Source organism: Vicugna pacos, chromosome 23 (genome assembly GCF_048564905.1).
Source record: "Vicugna pacos chromosome 23, VicPac4, whole genome shotgun sequence".
Taxonomy (NCBI): domain Eukaryota; kingdom Metazoa; phylum Chordata; class Mammalia; order Artiodactyla; family Camelidae; genus Vicugna; species Vicugna pacos.
Genome location: NC_133009.1, coordinates 15,365,576 through 15,385,049, shown reverse-complemented (window position 1 = coordinate 15,385,049; position 19,474 = coordinate 15,365,576). Strand labels below are relative to the sequence as shown.

Here is a 19,474-nt window from a genome sequence, read left to right as displayed (position 1 = left end):
TACTCACTTGCAGGTTGGTCACTTAGCCAAATTCCAAAGAATACTTCCCTTTATTCTTCAGTTCCATGCGTGTTCCAAATTAAAAGTTAAATTTGTCTTGGTGAGTAATCACCACCTAATAACCTTTCTTATAATGTTCCTGTCATCTTAAATTTTTCTACCTCAACATACCATCTTTTTTCCCTTAACAGCCCAAAAGTCATTGAGCAGTCATTTCTGCCTAAAGACATTGACAGGAGGCTATAAAAACATAAATGGAATTTTCCCCAAAACTTTCTACTACTCTTTGTTTAAGGATTCTGCCTATAAGATATTTGTGAAAATTGGGACATGGCTTTAGATTTTGTTGTGGTTTTGGTAATGCTATTTCTGTTTTTTGCTTGAGCTTAAGGGACATTGCAAAAGCAAAAGTTACCCTGTTGTCTGAATAAGAGGAGTAGAAATTCACTATATTTTGCACTGTTTGTGGCATCAAAGTCTAGGATATGAGGTATGTCTGATTATATAACTGTAATGCAAACCCTTTCATATGAATGATAATAAGTCTATCTGTGATAAAGTCAACGTCTCTTTTTAAATTCATCCAAAATAAAAACATTTGACCATACAGTGACATTTTATTTGTGTGTATCGTGGCTCATGCTTTTACTTATTGCCATTACAATACCAATTAAATACATCTTTAGAAACTTAGGCTTCGTAGATGAATGATGATGAGCTTTAAAAATCTTAGCCTCGTAGAGCATTTAGAACTGGAAAGAATTTTAGTTATTTTACTCCATAGAAAAGGATACTCAAATAAGATGGTATCATCTTTGTTAGAATTGCACAGCTGAGCTAGAACTGGGACACTTGACTAGGCCACTTGATGTTGCTCAGAAGCTTTTTCCTTTGGCTACACTTCCTTCGTCATAGCCCTTGGCTTGATTAGTCATTGTCTTGATGATGTAAAAATGGAAGTTTCCTTTGTGTGTACTTATTACATCTGTTTTATGTTATTACTTTGACCACATCACCAAGTGTAGTTCCTTCTGTGGTTTACACATCACAGTTTCTGCACGTGACATTTTAACAACTTCCTGGTGGTTTTGCAGTAGTTTATGTAGATTTGAAGGCATTAGCATTGCTAGATAAAATACAGTGCTCAGTTAAATCTGAATTTCACATTTTATATATATATATTTCACATATGTATACAGTATAAGTATATGCCCTTAGAACATTGCAACATTTGGGACATACTTGTGCTAAACGTTATTTGTGGTTTATCAGAAATTCAGATTTAAGTGGGCATCCTGTATTTTTATTAGACAAATTTGGTGAACTTAGGAAGTGTGCCACCTTCATTATTCCCACCTTCTTTCAGATTGTTCTTCATTTTCATCTGCCGTCTTTCCTCTGACCATTCTTGCACTGACAGTGTTCACAGAGCTCCTTCGGTGTGCGCGGCACTAGGGAGCCAGTTGCCAACAACAAGACATGCTATCCTTGCCCTCGTGAAGACTGAAGTAATTTCATGACCCTTACACAAAAGTTTGATTCATAGTTGATTTATTTTCTTCCATTATCAATAGTAGAAAAGTCCAGTAAAACTAAAAGCCAGCAACCCCATCCTGCTAGAACCCAGATCGTGATGGAAGTGAGGTCAGTGAGGATGCGTGGTCTCCGTCTGCCCTCTCCGTAGTGCGTGGAGGACCAGAGATGTCCATCACTTTATCTGACGCCTTTATTTATTTAGTGCCCTTTGCAAAAAGAGTCATGGAAAGTTTTCATAAAATGACACGAAGAGATAGAAAATATTAATCATTCCAAAATATGATATTACACAGACTAAATATTTATTTTGTTGAGATATTTTGAAATATTCTAACCTAAAATTGCTTTAGTGAGCTTAGGAAAGAACTTTAAATTTTATCTCTCTGTATATCTCATTAAATTATACTTCAGTCGCTTTGTAATTATTCAGTTGAAAACAATGTACATAGCATGTTGACTTTAGTCAAAAATCCAGTCAGGTGAGTGACAAGTTCATTCAAATTTATTGTTTACAGACCAACATTGCTAAAAATGACTGCATTTTAGATTGAATGTGCTGAACTGATAAGAGCTTTTTCAGACAAAGCCCTTACCAAGATAGATTCTGTTTATCTCCTTCTGGTTATTTCCAAGTTGTAGAGTAATTATATGTTTCAGGATTGAAAAGTTAAAAGGTTTATTATCATCAGCTGTGATCAATTTGGTTCATAAAGTCTTCATTAAAACTATTATTTATTATGCAGTTAAAATACCACAATTTAACTAAAACATTAAGGTTATTTCTCTTTTATTTTTGGAGTTTGTTTTTATCGTACCTAGATACTATGTTGGGACAATCTTACATTTAGTTTACTATTTTGTTTATACAGATTAAAATTTGAGCATTCTAGAATTAGAACAATTGCTCAACCTAAAATGAGAAAAAGTTCACGTCCTGTCTTGTACCTGTTACTTCACCTTGCAGATCATCTCTCGGAAACAAGAGAAATAAGATGATAAAATTCCCCTCATTTGTTTATTTCAAAATAGTTGTATACCTGCGGAAACTAATGTTGGGGAAGTTATATTTATTAGTTACATGACTTCTTTCCTGTTTACTTTTGTGTTTATATTATTTACTGTGACACACACCATCTGGAATAAGAAATCAAATCATGAGTTCATTTAGGCCAGAGTTCAAAACACAAACATCCAAATATTTGTACATTATAAATTGAATCTGTGTGATGTATTTGTACATTGACCATCGTAAAATTCCACAGCTGAACTTTAAGGAAGTGGTACTTACTTATAAAACAAAGCATGTTTCCATATCCATCAAAGAACCTGATTAACTCATTCACAGGTTTGGAAATCCTGCATGCTTTAACTTATGGAAGGATATTCTTCCATCAAGGCAATTATCAAACTCTGTGATGTTTTAGTGGATGTTAAACAACAAGTCATGTTCAAGTTCAAATGAATTCGGAAAAACTAACAACTCCATCCGCCTCTTCACAATGCAGTGAGAGGCGCTAAAGTATTTGAGAAGTCCCACTTGAAGGTGCCTCAAGTATAGGACTTTAAAGACAGACCGACTTGCAGTGGACTCCTAGCTGTGTCATGTGCTAGCTGGCAGTCCTGAGCCGTTACTTAGCATAAGCTTCAGTTAACGAGAGAAGAGCAGAGCTACAGGAAAAACCAGCAAACCTGATCCTGATGAAACTGTAGGTTAGTAAGGATGCAGCAGTCCTCACTGTTTACTCCTAGTTGACTTGTAAAATAGAACAACCGTTTCCTATCTTGTAGAGTTATTGTGAGAATTAAGTAGCGTCTCCACTAGAGTGCTAACTCCATGGAATTCTAATTCAGACACTGACGAAGTGAATAGTTTCCATATTCTGAACAAAGTTAAATGATTATTCAAGTCATTCTTTCCTTTCTTTCCTTTTTGAAGATCCTGATGAATTTGAGCAGATATATGAGCCTCTGGACGTCAAAAGTAAAAAGATTCATGTGGTGGACAGCGGCCTCACATTTAACCTGCCTTACCCCTTGATCCTGAGGCCGCAGAGAGGAGTCGATCTCATCATCTCCTTTGACTTTTCTGCAAGGCCGAGTGACTCTAGTCCTCCGTTCAAGGTAAGGAGTGTTTACATAGCCTTCCATTATCTACCGCATTCTTCAGCATGCCTTGTGGCTCTCTCAGTCCTCCTGAGCCCAATTTCTTACCCCTTTCTCTGATTTCCTACATTATTATTGTAGAATATTTTGAAATGTTTTACAATATTTTATTACTAGCATTTCTGAAATACAAGTGTGATTTAATCACTCCCCTGCTTAAAGAAACTTTTAAATGATTTCTCATGACCTACATTCGAGTTCATAATTCTGAGCAGGACAAGAATGATGCCATATATCTGAAGTTCAGGAAGGACTTTAGGCTGAAATTTGGGGGTTGGCAGGTAAAAGATAATTAAAACCATGCATGGGGAGTGTACACTATGAGAAGAGAAGAGGGCATAAAATAGCATCTTGACAAGTCAATAGTAATGTCAGGGGAACAGGACAAAAAACAAGGAAGTGTGCAGTGTTATGAAAACCAGCTGGAGATATTTAACAACAGGAAGTCTTTGGGGAAATGGACAAGAGCAGTGTCAATAAGGTTGTGAGGGCAGAAGTCATACTGCAGTGATTAAGGGTTAAGTGGAAGGAAATGAGAGACAGTTCTATCAACCATCCAGGGAGGAAAGAGATGGACTATCTCTGCAGGAGCGTAGGGGGACTAGGAGAACCGTGTTCCTGTGGAAGGTAGGCTGGAGATACCTGAGCGTGTTTAAATGCTGATGCCGGGGACTCGTGAATGAAGATGTTATTAGAGAATGGAGAGGTGACATATATGATAGAGTCACATTCCTGGGAAGATTGTGGGGGTTGGGAGTGGAAGGGAAATACAGAAATACGGGTGGAGAATAGTAGAAAATGTCTGTATTGGGACAAGAGAGAAAGGGGGAAATAATGATGGACGGAGATTTGTTGTTAGGCATGGAGACTGGAAATGGGGAAAGTACTCACTTGATGACTTCCAACTTTTATAGGAATCAATGGTAAAACATGGTTCTTGGTGTCTATAACATTTTAGCTTTTCTGGGGGGAAGACTTTTATATACAAGAGTCATTCAGAAGGAAATCAAGAAACTTCCTGTTAAATAGTTACTAGGGTTTATATAACTATGGGTATTATAGGAGGGCCAAACAAGAATAGATTAGTGTGTCGTGGAGCAGATGAGCAGGGAAATAATAGAAACAGGATGACAATGGCACAGAAGTGGAAATCAGCACATCTGAGGAGTGATCTGATAAGAAGTGATATATGTCACGCTCCCATCACGAAGGCGTTAGGGGAGAATTTAAGATTTGATGATAGCAAACAGAATCAGTAAGGGGTTTCCAGCAGACAAATGACTTCATGAAATTGGAATTTTAGGATGATTAATTTGACGGTGGAAAGTAAGATGAACTGGAGAATGGAGCACAAATGATTAAAATTAAGAGGGATTTAGTGTAATCCAAGCACAGGCCAGTGAAGTATTGCACCAGGGCGGGTCTCTGTGAAAACCAAGAGCAGGAGCTGATGACCTATGAGCAGCAATGGGGAGGTGAGTTTCAACAGATGACTCTACCATGATAGCTTAGAAGCTAGTTCTGGAGGTGGGAGAACCTGATTATTCATTTCACCAGTGGGAATGTAAAAGGCCAACGCCATCCTTTTATGTATGAATCAGAGTTCCACCACCTCAATGAACTGATATTGGAAGAAGGTTTTAGAATATTACTTTTTACCCCTAAAAAGAACCAATGTACTTTATTGTAGTTCTGAAACATTTTTTGGTTCACTATTTCTAATTAAGTAGAACACGCATAAAAAATTTGGAAGTTTGGAATATACATCAATCAAGTGCTTCTGCTTGACAAGTTTGGTTTTTATTTCTTTCTCTCTTCACTGCGTGTGTGTCTGTGTGTTTGTCAACACCAGCGTCACACGGTTTTGCAATCTGATTCTTTCTAAAATTACAATGTGAGCATTTTCCCATACAATTCAATACTTTAAAAACATAATTATAAACATGGCATGCTACCTCTACATGTGGATATGCAAAAATGTATGTAACAATGCTGCTCTATTTTCAACTTTTAGATTATTGTTATCTTGTCACTTTTTTCCTCCAGTGGTCATCTTTGCACATGAATCTTTAATCACACACTTTATTATTTCCTTAGGTTGGCTTTTTAGATTTGTATTAATCAAGACTTGTAATAAATATTTCCAGATTGCTTCCCAAAAAAGCTGCACCAATATATATTAGTATATTAGAATGTATCTGCAGTTCAATTGGCCTAGCACTTACAAAGCACTTACTTTACATGGCTTTGCTGGCATGAAAAAATATTAAAACCAAAGTTCAGAAAATTTACAACATGATACAAAAACACATTTTTGCTTCAGTTTTCTTCCTTTGCTTGTGAGACTTTATTTCTGATGATTTTAATGTTTTAAAAAATATAGTGACTTCTTTCATTGGTTTTATTCTTGAAATTCAGACTTCTTATCAAGATCAGTTACGTATAGATCACTATTTTTCTTTTCATGATATTCTTTTAAAATATTTTAACTCATTAATCTTCTTAATATATTGGGTGTGTAATAACACAATCCCTCAAAGACTTTTTTTTAACATTGTGATGCTTCCTTTATCATACATTATTATAGAACATGAGGATCTATTTTGTGTTGATCTGTTGTTTTCCATTGATCCATCTGACAGTCTGACAGTTCTTATCTCAGTACCACACTGTTTTGTTTCCTATCTTAGAGTCTACAATCACTACACACACATATAATACACATTATACCCACACACACGTGTAAATCTGTAGACCCTTCCAGCTGTGCATTCTCATTTGTGTGTTTTAGAATTATGTTGTCAGTTCCTTACATGCCACCCTGCTTCCTCATATGTGACTATCTTCTTTATTGATTGGTTGAGTATAGCGTGAAGCTTATCATTCTGGAAATAATGAATTATATTTCAGAGATTTAATATAAAGAAGATTGCAATATATTATATATATATATATATATATATAAAAAATACATTTTTTTCCTCCAAAAATGAACTTCAGGAAATTCAAAGTGAACAAACTGAACTTTTCAGGTTCATGTGGAATATTGCAAGTGATATTTTAAGACACAGGAGTGTTATGATTGTCACTATAATAATATGCATTTCAATTGAATCTGGAAGATTACTCAAATATAATTTTTAAATTGATAAAAATATTATACTATTTAAAATTTTTAAAAATAATTTTATGATTGCTTTATTTACCTTTTTAACAACATACATTACAATGCCATGCAATACTCATGGATACAGTTTGATTAATCTTTCCATTTGTACATACCCATGAAGCCACCACCCAAATCAAGATACAGAACACTTCCAGCCCCCCAAAACATCTTATGCCCCCTCCAAATAAAAAAAAATATTATATTATTAATGCTAAAGTGGAATAGTCACTTTAGGTATAATATAGTAAGGTTTAAAAACTGAATCTACGTGAAAGTTTCTGATGAGAGGGGAGAAGTATGAATGCAATAGCTGGACATATGCAGTATGATTACGGTGCTTAAATAGTAAATAACTTATTTTTTTCAGACTGAAATATGGATGCCATTTGAAATTAAAGAGTAGAACTTAAATCCTGGGCAAAACATTAGAACAACTAACTTTATTTCACAATTACTGATAAAAGCATTTCATAAGTGTAGTTAAATCTCAGATTCTGTCAGGGAGATAGAGAATGATGGATATCAGGGCTTTTGATAAAGGCAACACAGTTCATATTACATCTACATTGTAACTGGCCTTGACTGTTCATGACGTCAATGTCAGTGATACTGGAGTTTTATTTTTTTATTTTAGCTTAGTGAGCACACACCTTAATAACAGTCCAAATATAAAGAGCCTCATGACTCTAAACAGTATTCTTATTAATTGGTTTAAGAAAAGCAACTCTGTTTCATTTCGTCAAGTTTCTTTTTATTAACAATTTAATAACTTAGATATATGCCATGCAAATTTAGTTTACCAGTAAGGTCCCTCCAAGGAAAGTTTGAATAGGATTTGTCATTAATATTTCTATGTTATTTAGATAGTTTTTCCTATCTTCCAAGATGTTTCAGTACTCACAAATGAGTGGGAACACCTGACAAAGTATCACTTGGAAGGATACTGTCAAATTTCTATGGACACAAAAACTCATTTTAGTTAGTACTATGTAAATTTACCATGGATTAGTCTGCGGAAATCTGAAGTCCTCGGGTGTCAAACCACCACCAAAATAGAGAATCAGAACGCAGTTCTGACTTCCTGCTGTAATTTGGGAAGCAGCAAATTTTTGCTCACTGCTTTCTTCTAAAATACTCCTCACACTCGTCTGCTTTCCTCCTAGTGGTGTCACTGTTTCTCAGCCTTTACAGAGAAACGAGACACCAGAGAGGAGACAGGTTTTCCATCCCGTAATCACTGCCTTTATAGGCATCAGGTTTTAATCTTTTCCATGTCAGGATCATATAAAGAAAGGGAAAGTTCCGTCGCGTCCTGATTCCAGCGTAAAATATCTATCTAAAAATAGCCTGGTCTTTTACCTCACACAGTTCCCTCTTCCTTTTTTCTCCACACAGCCACGCATCATTGGTCATACTCTTGAGTCATGTTTGTAAACACTAGAAAGCTCTTTCTTTTCCTTGTTCTCACGCAATCCCAGGGTGAACTTTTGGTTTTATTTTGATGTTGAACAATCTTTAACGAATAACTGTGAACAGTGCTAGATGAGAAAGCAGCTGAATAATTCCACTGAACAGGGAGAAAAATGATTTAGAGGTGAAATTTTTCTCAAGTTTCAAACAAGCAAGTATTCATATATATGAGATTCTAAGTGAAATATAATCACATTTAGCTTAACAGTTTATGAAACAAGTGCTTTGATATAAATCACATCCTTTGTTCTCCCAGGTTTTTATTCCTTAGCAAATGGCTTTGAGAGAGTTGATCAACTGAAAATTCATGACATTCCAGAAGCATCAAGAACAGTGAAAGTTCAATGAAAAGTAATTTTTCTCTAAATTTAAGGTGCTATTTTAAAGTACTCTTTTGTTAAATATAAATTACTAAGTTTTTAAAAAGATACATCATCTCATTGAATCCTCACAGCAATGCTGAGGAAGATAATAGTATTAATCTTAATTTATAACTTATTTATTTACAAATGAGTTTGCTATACAACATTGTAAAATGACTATAACTCAGTAAAAAAAAAAGTTTAAAAAACAAAACAAATAAGTTTGCTGAGAAAGAAGTACACAAAAGGTAGTTGAAATAGGATTGGGAGCTCGCTGTTCAGGATAGTGAACATCCTGGTCCCTGTTTACTGTTACTTAGGATCCTCATGGTGCCACTGGGAGAGCATCACTGGTACCTCAGCCCGCAGAGTAATTTCTTGCCTGTTGAGCTGTGGTGCTAAGCAGTTGTCTCAAACCACTCAGCTAAGGTATGCTGAGCTTTCAGACTGCACAGCCCAGGCACGAAGCCATCCGTCATGTTCCCTGCCTCTTTCATCCTGCACTTATAATATCTATTATTCACCTTTCCCATTGACTTATAACCTGCCAGAATCCAAGGACAGCCTCTCCCTTATGGCTAGAACACAGCAGGGGCTCAGTCGTTAACACTGAATGAATTGAATGAATGAATAAGCACGCTGAGGAAACAGTCCAGGTATACTGCAAAATCTCATGCCAAATGAGTATTTTTTCATAGCATTTGCCACAGTGTTCAACCTGAAGGGTTATCTGATTACTGCCTGTCACCCACCGGGCTATGGAAGTCCCATGACAACAGAAGTTTTACTCACTGTTATGTCCCCACCGCTGAGCATGGAGCTTAGATTGGCAACTAATGATGATCACTGAATGAATCCATGTGATGACAAAGTACTTAAACTTTCTTTTTAATTAAAAAAAATTTTTTTTCCTTAGCAACTAAATCAACATAATTTCATTCTACTTAGTTCATCAATAATTTTTCAAATGCCTCCTGTGTGACTCGCACTGTGCCAGGAGTTGACAAAACAATAGTGAGTTTGTCTATGGAGGCCTTTCGTATTTTTTGAGGTTGAAAAGCTTCTTAAGAACAGGGTCATCATTATTCATCCTAGCAAGGAGCATACTGCCAGCACACAGTACACACCTAACGAATATTTAATAATGAGCAGAACCAACTGAACAAATGAAGACTGAAAATTCCCTAATGCATCTTGCCCTTTCTTCCATAGGAACTTCTACTTGCAGAAAAATGGGCTAAGATGAACAAGCTCCCGTTTCCAAAGATTGACCCTTATGTGTTCGATCGAGAAGGACTGAAGGAGTGCTATGTCTTTAAGCCCAAGAATCCTGAGGTCGAGAAAGACTGCCCAACCATCATCCACTTTGTTCTGGCCAATATCAACTTCAGAAAGTTCAAGGCTCCAGGTACCTTGGGAATGATACGCTGTAAAGCAGAAATCTGATGAAGCAAGACCGTCATCAAGCGGGTTTGCACCGGCACTGCTGTACCAGCGTTACAACACTGAACACTTCCCTTCCCATGGCTACTCTGCTGAGACTCCAAGTACTCCCCCCCTTTCTCACGCCAACATCCTCTGAGTTCCTCACAATCCAGAAACTGAAGGGTGAACAACTAGCTCAGTAAAAATCTCTGGGGCTTTACTCCATAGCCTCAGATTGCATTTGTTCTGACTGATGGGCGCCCTTGTCATAGGGGTGGTTAAATATTTTGAAGACTACCCTTGTAAAGAAGCCCTTGTTTCAGAGCAAAGCACACAAAAAATTCTGGGAATTTTAATTTATCATGAGATTAATGTAACCTAGCAGTACAATATGGCTAGTAACTTCATGTTACCTTCTATAGAAAAAGAGAATGAAGTTCAAGTCACGTATTTTGTTTTTACTACATCCAGAGGGGTCTACAGACTCTTCTGTGTCCTGGGGGATTTTGATTCACAAATGGAGATTTAAAGATTCTAAAGGCCTAAAAATCATGTTATCTTAAGACCATAAAATGTAGCTGTGAAAGGGAAGGTGCAAAAAAATAGCCGTGGAAGATTTGAGAGGTGACAACGAAGAGGAAAGTCATCTTTAGATAGTGGAGGAAGTCAGGGAAGGATCAGTAGCGTGGAGGCTGTTATGAGTCAGACTTCTACCCAAGAGAAGGAAGAACCGGCTGGCATTTTTACTTGTCGAACAGTGGAGTCCTGAAAAGCTAGAAAATTTTGAATTTTCTGTCACTGTTAATTCTCAAAAAGAGACTGTGGAAGGGATTCCTGTGACATGAAGACAATTAATTTGTGTTTGGGTTCTACCAGAAGCAGATTCTAAGCGAAGGATTTAAGTATAAATAGTTTATTTGGGTGAACTGGGGAACTTTAGAGAGTGGGAAGCTGGTAAAGGGAAGAAAGGCAGATCACAAAAGAGGTAGTAGGAAGCCTGCTACCATGAGGAGAACTTGATCCAGCTGAGAAGCCCTAGGAAATGGAACAGAACCCACGGTCCAGAATCATCCTGCCTGCTTAAACAGCAAGTGGAAAGGGAAGCAGGGAGTTCACACACCAGCATTGTAGGGTCTTTGACCGCTTCCTGGGACAGAGTCTTATTTACTGGACTTTCCAGCCAGCTGCTAGCGAGCGGAGCAGCCGTGCGCAGTTACAGTGAGGGATAGAAAGCCCACAGGCACAGAGATACACATACTGGCAGTTGGCAGTTGCCCAGTCAGAACACACAGAAATGGTCAAGTCTGGGAAATATGGGTGGAGGCCTCGTAGTGTTTACTAAGGACTACATGACCCCTGCAGGGGTTCCCCATGTTGTGTTTATGGCTATTTGTATGTTTTTCCCCCTGGGTTTTAGAGATACTTTGTAATTTTCAAAATTACACCATTTGAGACTCTTCTTCTGTTTAGGTGTTGCAAGAGAAACTAAGGAAGAGAAGGAGATGGCTGATTTCGATATCTTTGATGACCCCGAATCACCGTTTTCAACCTTCAACTTCCAGTATCCAAACCAAGCGTTCACACGGCTGCATGACCTGATGTACTTCAACACCCTGAACAACATTGACGTAAGTGCCTCCCGTGGTCCATCACCGACAACGTCAAGCACTTCCGTATCACACGACATAGCAATACCTCTTTCTAATTAAGTAAAACTAAGGTTTATGAATGACACCAGCTGAATCATACCATTTTGTGTGAATTATTCTGTTGATCTCCAGCAGAACCGTATAAAATCTGCAAACAAAAAAGCTAATGCCTCCAGATCGGCAGAGCCCACGTTTCATACTGTTATATGACTGAAGGATTGATTAATCCTCAGCTTCTTTCCCAAAGTACCTCGAGTATTTATCAAATGATAAGATAAATTATAAGTAAGAATAAAAGTGATAAGAAAGGAAACGTAAGAGAGGGAAGTGAGTGTAACAAGAAGTGTAGTTAATGTGCAAAAAACAGCATGAATTTTAATGAATACACTCACACTTATCAGTGTCTTTATTTTTAGGGACCTTGGGAATGTTGCCCAATGCAGCAGCCCCTCTGTTTTTAGCCCTGGAGATACCAAGTAACGCTTTGGTTAGAAACGTTAGAAACAAGTCATTCTCTTCAGTGTCCTTCCTATCACTAGTGTGTCTGCTGCTAAGATTCTGTCTCTATGTGAAATTCTTCAGCTATTAACTCACCATTTAGGACCACAGTTGTGTTAACTAGAGTCATGTTGGCTTGTGGTTCCACATTATAGTGTCAGACAAATGATTATCAGCTGTAAAAGCCCAAGTTCACCAGCCTAATTGGATTTTGCACATGAGAAAAAAAGAATAAAAGAAAAATTAAATGGAGAGGGAAAGGCATCGTATCTGATTTGCCAGTCATTTTGGAGACTCTATGAATAGAACAGAAAGAATGTACCATATGTGGATGAGTGTTCTCTGCATATGAGGTTTAATTTGATTTTATGAGCTGATAGAATTCTGGCACATTTAGTTTGCTTGTTTATTTAGGTTGGCCTGAGATTATTAACAATCAGTTGTGTGCAGTTGTAACAGTTACACAATATGTGTATTAATCGATATCTATAATTTTTGTAACCATATAAAATTTTCCCCAATAAGTGTCAGTTTCTGCAACTATCTAAAGGGTTTCGTTAGCCTTCATTAGTGAATATGTGATAATTCACATAAAACATGCTTAGCAAAATTTATAGCATAAATCATTTTCTAATTAGATTTTTCCCTTTATTATTATTCAGTGAAAATCTGAAATCCATTTGCTACATTGTTTCTGTGACGATGGTGAAAATTTAAAGAATATTAAGAGAAAATCAGTATTTTAATCTATGATTCGTAGAGGCAAACACATTCTCAAAATGGAGTTGTGTTTTCTAAAACCTCATGCTGTTAAAACAGAAAAGAACTAAGGGGTAATATAGGAGTTATTCTGTTTTTCCAGTATGAATCCAGTAACCTCAAAACTAACTATACTGTGCATTCCTTGAGATGAAATGTATTAAACTATCAAATTGTCCTCAAATGGAAAAAAAATATATTGCAGAACTACAGTAATGCCCCATTGGACGGGAAAATAGAAGGACACACACAGGAACATCCATCTGTATAAATACATGTGTACAAGTATATACATATGTATAATTACATCTGTGTGTGTGTGTGCATATATATGTATCTGTGTGTGTATATATACCTTACACACCTACATTTTTCTCATTGTTTTCAGTTCTGATTCATGTAAAACCTGCCAAGCTGTTTTCTATAAAGAATGATACAGTTCTGTTTATATATTTTACAAACATTCTTCAAAGTAGTTTGTTTGACACATACATGAAAAAGTTAAAGCCTGAACAAAACCAGACTGAATTCCAAAATAACTGTCCTGACTTTTTGACAAGCCAGTTAATTAAGCAGGTTTTAATTGCTTCTAAGAACTTTCCTGGCACAGTATATAGGAGCAAGGTCACGGACTTGATACCACGTTTAGCTCTTAGATGGGCTACTTGTGTGACCTTAAGTAAGCTACTTAAACTTTTTGCGCCTCAGTTTCCTCATCTCTGAAACAGGGGTAACAGCACCTGCCCTAATGGCAGCAGTGCGTCTTCAGTCAGGTGGCGGATGAACAGTGCCCGGCGAACAGAAGCTGCTTTTAAGTGGGAACCATACCTATGTGTGTCTATACGTTGCACCATGGTGGGTACACCTCAGCACCTCTGCAAATGGCCAGTTGAGAGCATGGGCATGTCAGTACAAGTAACAGCAGCCTAGGCAGTAAATACGTATATTTCTGAATGAATGAACGTAGGCTTCCTCTTAAACTGTATGACCATTGAGACTTGTGTTCAAGTGATTCTTGGTTGTGTGTGTGTGTGTGTGCGCGCGCACGCCTCATACCCAGGTTAAGACTTCCAGTTTTCACTGGCATTCATCTCTTCCTTGATGACTCCCACTCCTTGCTTTTAGCCAGGCAAACATATTTTATCAGAATCAAAGCTTCTTGATAAGTGATAATAAAGAAAGACCCACCAAACTCTGAGGTAGGATGCTGGAGAGGTCAGTAGGCTCAGTCACGAGCTAAATCGCTCATTCCCACACCATCTGAATAGAGGAGGTGACTAATTCACACTTCCGCAACACAGCACAGGTTTACTTGCCATAGACTGGCGGAGCTGCTCGCAAATCGGAGACACTGTGAATATAAACTCTCCTAGTGCAAAGACATCTCACTGCCAATCCCATGGAGACAGTTTTCAACTTTGTGGCCATGACCACCCTGACTGAAGACAAATTTTCACCTTCAGTTCACATTCTGACTCAAATCCTTACTCTGAAAAGGCCAACCTGCCTCGAGCAGGCTGTGTGCATCTGTTGCTTCATTTTCTCAGAGATCCAAGCAGGCCTGCTCTGCTGAAACTAAATTCCTGTTCATCTTTAGAGAACTTCTGTTTCTGCTCATTTCGTGACAGCAGGCTGGGTTTCTCGTTAGCATCGGGTTTCTGCACTTACTCACTTCTCCCAAATTCCTTTTCACTGAACATTGTCTCAGTGCTTTTACAATGGCAGCATTTCTTTTTTTCCTTTTTTTCTTAAACCTAATATATAGTGACTTCTACTGGAAGACACGTGGTATGCGGAAAATGCAGAGGCTCTGAGTCAGACCAAATTGGGTGCTCAGATTTTTGTTTGTGCCTCTTCTCTCGGTGACCTTGGGCATGTTGGTTAACCTTTTCAAATTTCACTTCCCTCATTTGTAAAAGGAGACAATGATACCTATTTTATAGGATCGGAATGAGGATTAAGTAAAATAATTTAAGAGCTTGGCATGTACGAGACACTCAATAAACTGAAACAAGTAATATGATAATGATAATAATCATATTCAGTGTTCATATTATCTTATGCTTTTAATTATAAATTTAAACACTTTAAACAATGACTTGCCTTATTTACCTTGTATCCTCCAGAGATGCTGATCACAATGTCCGGTACCTAAAAGAAATACGCAACAAAATTTTCACAAATCATTTTTAAAATGTCATTGACTTACTGGCTGAAACTGCTGAAGAGTTTGATGGGACAGGAGGAGGGGGCGGCAGGAGTCGGGATCCCAGGCCTGATGGTTGGAGGCAGAGCTCCTGACCACGGAGCCTCTCCATGAGGGGAGCCTGGCCAACTAGCACTCTGATCCAGAAATACACCTTCTGAGGGCTCTTTTCCAAGACCTTGGTGATTCAGTTATCACTGGAAAATGAGCCTCACTCATTCAATTTATTCATTCAGTAGGCATACTCTGAAAGCAGTGACAGTTTATTCAGTGTAGGCCAATGATGCATAATCATGAACCTTTAAAATTCTTTCTCAAATGATCCTATAAAGTGTTAAATATTAGGTGTGAAGAAAATGAGGAAAAGCATGTATCCAGAAGTCCTGGTATCGCTTCTTAATTTATTGATATTTGACCACCAAGGTGCAAGTTGAAGTTTTTATCTTTTACAAAATAATTTAGAAGCTTAATCAGGTATCATGGCCTTATCTATCAGGCCCAAATTCACCTGCCTTCAATGCTGCCTATAATCTTTTTACATCTTATTTATCAATTCAACACATATTTATTGAATATCTACTGTGCCAGGCACTGTTTAGGGACTGATCACTCAACAGTGCACAAAACAAAAAGAACAAGGAAGTTTTAAGTGCTTATTATAAACCAGATATTTCCTTTTCAAATATTCAGCACTCAAAACTAGCCCATGAGGTCAGTACTTTATTTATATGTGAGAAGCTGAGTCGTGGATTATTTAGGCCAATTGCTGGAAATCACACAGTTATGTTGAGGAACTGAGATTGGGGCCAAAGGGTTTTTTTTTCTCACTCTTTCCTCACTTTTGAACCGTGTCTCAAGCAGCCTTATTTCCTAGTATACTCCAAACACAGCCTCCTTTCCAGTCAGGCCCGCTCCCAGATGTTTCCTGTACATGCCGTGACCTTCCATCTTCAGCCTCTTTCTAAGATTATCCCCTTATTGAGAAAGCCCACTCTTTCCACTAACCACTCACAAAGCCCTCCTTGTCCTCCATCTCGTCTTGTTATCCCTGGGAGCCGAGCTTTATCCTGTTTAATTTGACCTCCAGTGAGCACTTTCTGGGCAGTCATTAATTTTACAAATATTTTATCTCCCCCGTCCGTGTTCTGAGTGCCGGTGTCAGAAACGACAAGCCCGACAAGGCCCCTGCTTTTGTGACACTTCAGTTTTTACTGGGACGGCAGGCATTAGCCAGCAGTCTGCAGTAATCTAGACTAGAATTTCTCCTTACATTTCTGTTATATTTATAATTTTTATTTCTCTCTCAAAATATCCTGTAACTTCCTTTTAAGACTCATTTTAAATTTTCTATTGTAGGAATTCAGTCTGTACTTGTGGACTGCTTCCAATCTCACCTCTCTAAATCTGTTTCCTCTGGGGAAAGATTACATTTTACATGTTTTCTTACTTTCTGCCTTTCTTGCCAAATATTTAAAGGATCTGGCAAATTAGGAGGCTATGAAATGGCACAAATGAAAGATGACATGGGTCTTACTTAGGGGTAGGCAGTGGGGGTGGAGAAGGTTGAGATATGAGGGCTACTTTGGGATAACACTGACGGGAAGGATTTGGAATCTCAGTGAATTTCAGGAGGGAATGAAAGAGAAAATGAGATGTAAACACTATTTACGATTACTCCTAGGACAATAAAAAAAAAAAAAGGAAGATTCAAATACAACACGGCCTTTTTGAACACACCTAACTGTATCACGTGTCATGCCCAAAGGTCTGAATTTAGCAACTGGCGTAGTGATGAGCTTAGCCCCTTCTGGTTACATCACAGAATCATGCATCACAACAAATGGGTATTTTCTGCAGTAATCTGAAAAACCTGGTTAATGGTTCCATGGTGTTAATATGCCACCTAGTGGTTGAACTTGCACATTCTAATTGCATACGATTTGGGTTTTGCAGTTATAAATGTTGACTATTTGTTTTGCTTTGTAAGAATGGCCTGTTTACTAAAAAACACTTCTCAGGGGCCAATTATGATAAACCCACTGTTTCCTGATATTGATACTTATTTTTTTGCGCTCATGAATTCATTGTAAAGAAGTTCACAGCAGCCATTATCAGTATAATGTCCCCTGTGGTCCTTTTTAAAGCTGTGTGGGAATTAAATAGTTGATTGTTAATTTTACTTGGGGACTTCTCTGCAGTGAAGGCTGATGAGTCTCACGTTGCTCTGGTGCTCCTTTCAGAAGGTGAAACCAGCTGAAAACTTGCTGACGTGGTCTCTAGAAAGACAGGGGGATTATTAAAAGAGAGCTGTATCAGGACACATTTGATAGCAGAATTGATTTGCTGACTTTTACCATCTCATAAGCCCACTATTGGCATACAAGGTATATAGATTTCTAATAAACTTTACAGCCTCACGTCTCATTTAAAACTCCTAAGATTCCTCACGTACAGTTTAATAACAATAAATAGATGCTAGTTATGAAATGTTTCCTGTGTGCCAGGCATTGTGCAAAGTCCTTTATATAAACCATCTCCAGTCCCCACAAAAGCCAAGATTAGTAGTAGTATTTCTATTTGAAAGAAGAGGAAACAGGCTCAAGGATTTAAGCTAATTCCCCTTGATCTCACACAGCCAAGAAATGACTGACTGAAGGCCTTCTGTCGAGTTCTCCTTCACAGACCTGAAGCCCTCTTTTGTCACCATGGAATTATGTTTCCCTTTCTGATGGGAAATACGGGGTCAGCGAATATCTGCTTTAATTAAAAGACTCAGTAATATTTGAGCCCATTTTATATATGTCTTCTGGGGAAAAAAAGATATATGTAAAATTAAAAATCTGAACACAAGCAAAGCTGTTACATTTCCCTGATAAATTCCTCTTTCTAGAACATGACTGCTTGTTTAAAGTTACTGTTAGAGCATAGAGGACCTGCCCACTGGCCTTACAGGAAGTCACGGAACAGGGGCTGCACGTTAGCACCAATCAAGTCGCACATAGTTTACTCCCAATTTTATCAGCTAAAAAACACATATTTTACCAGCAAAAAACCTGGAACACTCCCAGAATAGTTCTTTCTCTGGTAGGGGAAGGAAGGGTATCTGGATGTGAACTTAGCAAGAGCATCATGGGGATGCTGAATTTAAATATACACATATTTTTTCTTTCAAAAATACTATAATAAAAAGACTTATTACATGTATTTTGACTAGGCAGATGTTTAAGTGAGTTCAGAACAGCACTAATCATACACCTTTCGCCTCTGTTTGCAGGTGATAAAGAATGCCATAGTTGAAAGCATTGAATATAGAAGACAGAATCCATCTCGTTGTTCTGTTTCCCTCAGTAGTGTCGAGGCAAGAAGATTCTTCAACAAGGAGTTTCTAAGCAAACCCACAGCATAGTTTGTGGACTAGAAAGGGTAGCAATTTCTGATGCGGAGGCAGTTTGAAATGCCCCAACAACTGGATTTAAAAGCACAGGACAGATATCAGCACTGATCTCAAAAGGACTGGCTGATACTCAGCGATGTAGTTACTTAGCTGCGTGAGAATAAGACCCATGTAAGTTTGCTAGGTTGACAGATGGTATCAATTGTGTGAAAATATACTCAGCTATGTTTTCTATCGGTATGAGTTTCTTGATGCAAAGGTAAGGACATACACTGTATTTTTTAGACATTCCTCATCAACTATCATATGTGTCCTCTTTTTTAAAATGTGGTTTCTTTTTTAGAATATTTAAATAGTTCAATCTCAGTAAGTAAGACTCTGCATTCTGTGTGAGTGTAATTCACTGACTGGATTTACTTGTGCCCTGAGACAACACTATTTTTATTTAAATATGCATAGATACATATATGAAATAAATACATCTGTACACAAATTAGCAAGAGGCAACTGAGTTTTTATTATTTTTAGGTGAAATACTGCACTGTTGCTATGACAGATTTTCGGGTTCATGGCTTTCAAATACAAAAGCTGTTAATCCTACATTCAAATGTGAAATGCCACTTTATATCATGATGATTTTTCTTAAAAGAGAAAGTATATATAATTTGTTGAGCAAATGGTATATATTTATTCAGCATGTAGGGGGTGAAAAACATACCCACTCCTAGTTTAACATTTTACTTTGCTGGTATTACCCTGTTTATCCAAGAGACAGCAGTTGACCTCAGAGAAAAACTCAGAAGAATGCAAAGGGCTCTACCCGCAAGCCTGTCCGTTTCGCAC

At 37.6% G+C, this 19,474-nt stretch overlaps 1 protein-coding gene across 2 annotated transcripts in view; it reads left to right on the top strand.

Annotated features, from left to right (window-relative positions):
- Window positions 1-19,125, top strand: part of PLA2G4A (phospholipase A2 group IVA) — a 133,026-nt gene extending 113,901 nt beyond the window's left edge. For both annotated transcript variants that reach the window (XM_006198776.4, XM_072948534.1), the window contains 4 exons: window positions 3,473-3,657; window positions 9,913-10,108; window positions 11,596-11,753; window positions 18,512-19,125. In XM_006198776.4, the coding sequence (XP_006198838.1) occupies window positions 3,473-3,657; window positions 9,913-10,108; window positions 11,596-11,753; window positions 18,512-18,643 (671 nt within the window). In that variant the 3' untranslated portion in view covers window positions 18,644-19,125. The remainder of the gene's footprint in view (window positions 1-3,472; window positions 3,658-9,912; window positions 10,109-11,595; window positions 11,754-18,511) is intronic.
- The last annotated feature ends 349 nt before the right edge of the window (window positions 19,126-19,474 follow it).